This window comes from Nerophis ophidion, linkage group LG20 (assembly GCF_033978795.1).
Source record: "Nerophis ophidion isolate RoL-2023_Sa linkage group LG20, RoL_Noph_v1.0, whole genome shotgun sequence".
NCBI lineage: Eukaryota > Metazoa > Chordata > Actinopteri > Syngnathiformes > Syngnathidae > Nerophis > Nerophis ophidion.
The window spans coordinates 18,557,524-18,562,523 of record NC_084630.1 but is presented as its reverse complement, the minus strand read 5'-3'; the positions used below and the strand labels follow the sequence as shown (position 1 = coordinate 18,562,523).

Genomic DNA, 5,000 nt, shown 5'->3' with positions numbered 1-5,000 from the left:
CTCACCTTTGTGATTACTGTGACTTTATCGTTACAAATGCATCTGCAGGTTATCCATACATCTCTGTGCCATGTCTGCTTTAGCACTGCCGGTTAGCGTATGTTAGCATATGTTAGCGTCGATTAGCGTACATTGTTACCATCGATTAACTGGCAGTCACGCCGCGACCAAATATGTCTGATTAGCACATAAGTCAACGTCAACAAAACTCACCTTTGTGATTTTGTTGAATTTATCATTTCAAATGCATCTGCAGGTTATCCATACAGCTCTGTGCCATGTCTGTCATCGCTGGTAAAATGTGGAGACACTTTGGTACATTCACCGGGGGTCTGGCGGGAGACACTTTCGCATCTTCGGGCCAGTGGTGCAACTTGAATCCCTCCCTGTTAGTGTTGTTACACCCTCCGACAACACACCGACGAAGCATGATGTCTCCAAGGTTCCAAAAAATAGTCGAAAAAACGGAAAATAACAGAGCTGAGACCCAATGTTTAAAATGGGTTGAAAATGAAAATGGTGGGTGTATTACCTCGGCGACGTCACATTCTGACGTCATCCCCTCCAGAGCGATAAACTGAAAGGCGTTTAATTCGCCAAAATTCACCCATTTAGAGTTCGGAAATCGGTCTTTTTTCTGCACCATCAAGGTATATGTTGACGCTTACATAGGTCTGGTGATAGCAGGCACCTTCTCACTTGGTTATTTATGCCTCATATAACGTACACTTATTCAGCCTGTTGTTCACAATTTTTTATTTATTTTAAATTGCCTTTCAAATGTCTATTCCTGGTGTTGGATTTTATCAAATACATTTCCCCCAAAAATGCGACTTATACTCCAGTGCGATTTATATGTTTTTTTTTCCTTCTATATTATACATTTTCGGCCGGTGCGACGTATACTCCGGAGCGACTCATAATCGGAAAAATACGGTAGTACAGTGCACACTGTTTTAATGTGAACAAAGAGCAAACAAATATTTTTGGTCATACCTGGGGTTACCTCTTCTACCAGGATGGGTGTGTGAGATGAAAGAGTGAGGCCATGAGATTTGAGGTTTGGGTCTCGCTGGATCAAGACATTCAACCGGAATGGATAGTTCCTGTCAGCTGAAGTACCAGACTCTGCTGTTCTCCCATCTACCTCGACGCTGTCTCTAGGGTTGGAAGGGGGTTCGAAAAGAGAAGATAAGTTACTGTTAGTTTTATATTGGTTGTCATTATCGTCTAAGATTTTGTATTCCGCAATCTCTGATATTGTACTGCTGGTATGAGAATGTTGACTCCTGTCTCATTTGATTGATAAAGGTGTATCCTCAGGGTTTACTTTTTACTGACTATTAATTGATTTACATGAATCATGAATTGCTTCTATGATTACGTTTTCCAAAAAAAGATCCTATATCTGAAAAATTGAAAGAAAATAATATATGGTCTTCTGCTGCAAATAACAGTTGGCACGTTGTGTAAATGGTAAATAAAAACAGAATACAATGATTTGCAAATCCTTTTCAACTTATATTCAATTGAATCGACTGCAAAGACCAGATATTTCATGTTGGAACTGAGAAACTTCATTTTTTTGGCAAATAATCATCAACTTAGAGTTGCAAAAAAAGTCGGCACCGTGGCATTTTTATCACTTTGTTACATGGCCTTTCCTTTTAACAACACTCAGTAAGCGTTTGGGAACTGAGGAGACCAATTTTTGAAACTTTTCAGGTAGAATTTTTTCTCATTCTTGCCGTTGTTGTATTTGACGCTTCATAAAGAGCCACACTTTTTTAATGGGAGACAGGATTAGACTACAGGCAGGCCAGTCTAGTACCCGCACTCTTTTACTGTGAAGCCACGCTGTTGTAACACGTGGCTTGGCATTGTCTTGCTGAAATAAGCAGGGGCGTCCATGACAAAGACTTTGTTTGGATGGCAACATATGTTACTCCAAAACCTGTATGTACCTTTCAGCATTAATGGTGCCTTCACAGATTTGTAAGTTACCCATGCCTTTGGGCACTAATACACCCCCATACAATCACGGATGCTGGCTTTTGAACTCCAGATGGTTATTTTCCTCTTTGGTCCTGAGGACGTCCACAGTTTCCAAAAACAATTTGAAATGTGGACTCGTCGGAACACAGGACATTGTCAGCTTTGCATCAGTCGATCTTAGATGAGCTCAGGACCAGCAAAGCCGGCAGCGTTTCTGGGTGTTGTTGATGAATGGCTTTCGCTTTGCATAGTAGAGTTTTAACTTGCACTTACAGATGTAGCGACCAACTGTAGTTACTGACAGTGGTTTTCTGAAGTGTTCCTGAGCCCATGTGGTGATATCCTTTGCACACTGATGTCGCTTTTCCATGCAGTACCACCTGAGGAATTGAAGGTGCGTAATATCATCGCTTACATGCAGTGATTTCTCCAGGTTCCCTGAACCATTTGATGATATTACGGGCCGTAGATGGTGAAATCCCTAAATTCCTTGCAATAGGTCGTTGAGAAAAGTTGTTCTTAAACTGTTGAACAATTTGCTCATGCATTTGTTCACAAACTGGTGACCCTCGCCCCAATATTGTTTGTGAAAGACTGAACATTTCATGGAAGCTTCTTTTATACCCGATCATGTCATGGCACCCACCTGTTCCCGATTAGCCTGTTTACCTGTGGGCAGCGTTTCTGGGTGTTGTTGATGAATGGCTTTCGCTTTGCATAGTAGAGTTTTAACTTGCACTTACAGATGTAGCCACCAACTGTAGTTACTTACAGTGGTTTTCTGAAGTGTTCCTGAGCCCATGTGGTGATATCCTTTGCACACTGATGTCGCTTTTCCATGCAGTACCACCTGAGGAATTGAAGGTGCGTAATATCATCGCTTACATGCAGTGATTTCTCCAGGTTCCCTGAACCTTTTGATGATATTACGGATCGTAGATGGTGAAATCCCTAAATTCCTTGCAATAGGTCGTTGAGAAAAGTTGTTCTTAAACTGTTGGACAATTTGCTCACGCATTTTTTCACAAAGTGGTGAGCCTCGCCCCAATATTGTTTGTGAAAGACTGAGCATTTCATGGAAGCTTCTTTCACCTTTTCCCAATTAGCCTGTTCACCAGTCGGATGTTCCAAATAAGTGTTTGATGAGCATTCCCTAACTTTCTCAGTGTTTTTTTGGCCACTTGTTCCAGCTTTTTTGAAACATGTTGCAGGCATCAAAATTCCAAATGAGCTAATATTTGCAAAAAATACTAGCATTTTCCAATTTGAACGTTAAGTATCTTGTCTTTGCAGTTTATTCATTTAAATACAAGTTGAAAAGGATTTGCAAATCATTGTATTCTGTTTTTGTTTACCATTTACACAACGTGCCAACTTTACTGTTTTGGGTTTTGAAAATGGAATAATGTTTTTTAAAAATAACTTTAGCTGCATTCTTAGTCACAGAGTACTTTCCGTATGTTCCAAAACAAGAATGCATTTAAAAAAGAAAGACGTCTCGTCTTGCATAGGGATTGCAAATGATAGGAAAAATTAAAAAAAAAAAAGACAAGAAGAAAGACACATCATGAACCGAATACACTGGCTTTACAATTCGGTAGTTGAAATGTTGTTGTAAATATCCACAATAGTAACACACGGGCATATTAATTAGGTAGTTTACCTGCTTAAAGACCTGCTGCCCAGATCTCGGGACCGCCTGAGCCATCGCCCCACCACCTGCTCCACCCTGCTGGCCCTACGGGACGGGGTGTGACTCCTGTCCTGCAGTTCCATTTATCTAAAAGAGAAGTCAAATAAAATTACACAGATAAAATAAAAAAAATATATATAACAATTGATTTATTTTCTAGTACACAGGCCAGTGGTGTGCCACACCCAGGAATGCACTACCATACAAACGTCCCTTGCTAAATTGCGCTTCAAAATACCCTGGCTTCACCACATTGCTTGCACGCCCTCGAAAAACACAGACGTAGACAATGACATTTACGACTGACAGCCACGATCTATCCATCCATCCATCCATCCATCCATCTTCTTCCGCTTATCCGAGGTCGGGTCGCGGGGGCAACAACCTAAGCAGGGAAAACCAGACTTCCCTTTCCCCAGCCACTTTGTCTAGCTCTTCCCGGGGGATCCTGAGGCGTTCCCAGGCCAGCCGGGAGACGTAGTCTTCCCAACGTGTCCTGGGTCTTCCCCGTGGCCTCCTACCGGTTGGGCCAGCCCTAAACACCTCCCAAGGGAGGCGTTCGGGTGGCATCCTGACCAGATGCCCGAACCACCTCATCTGGCTCCTCTCCATGTGGCGGAACGGCGGCTTTACTTTGAGTTCCTCCCGGATGGCAGAGCTTCTCACCCTATCTCTAAGGGAGAGCCCCGCCACACGGCGGAGGAAACTCATTTCGGCCGCTTGTACCCGTGATCTTATCCTTTCGGTCATGACCCAAAGCTCATGACCATAGGTGAGGATGGGAACGTAGATCGACCGGTAAATTGAGAGCTTTGCCTTCCGGCTCAGGTCCTTCTTCACCACAACGGATCGGTACAACGTCCGCATTACTGAAGACGCCGCACCGATCCGCCTGTCGATCTCACGATCCACTCTTCCCTCACTCGTGAACAAGACTCCTAGATACTTGAACAGAATCTGTTCATAACTTTTATGGTCAGAATTTCTAGGCGCAGTCAAAACAGAAAGAGCCACGATCTTTTTAATCTAAAAACTGGGCCAACCCAAGCAGATATTTCATATTTATCGTCTGCTTCTTTATCGACTCGGGCAGTGAATTGCAACCTTTTTTAAGTTTTTTGTGTTGAAAAAATCCGGAGGCACACCACCAGCAGAAATCATAAACTCAGGTGACAGTTAAAAGTCGTTGTCGCCATTGTTGGATATAAATTAAAACCATAACCAATCATGCATCAATATAGCTCTTCTCTCAAAGTACGTGTACTGTCACCACCTGTCACATCACTCCCTGAATTATTTGGACTTTTTTGCT

The 5,000-nt window shown here is 42.6% G+C and overlaps 1 protein-coding gene across 1 annotated transcript in view; it reads right to left on the bottom strand.

The window, feature by feature from the left end:
- LOC133538821 (FERM and PDZ domain-containing protein 1) overlaps window positions 1-5,000 on the bottom strand; it is a 161,517-nt gene that overhangs the window by 93,769 nt on the left and 62,748 nt on the right. Inside the window, exons 3-4 of the mRNA XM_061880636.1 lie at window positions 3,659-3,775; window positions 997-1,160 (exon numbers count right to left, since the gene is read on the bottom strand). Of these exons, the coding sequence (XP_061736620.1) occupies window positions 997-1,160; window positions 3,659-3,771 (277 nt within the window). The 5' untranslated portion in view covers window positions 3,772-3,775. The remainder of the gene's footprint in view (window positions 1-996; window positions 1,161-3,658; window positions 3,776-5,000) is intronic.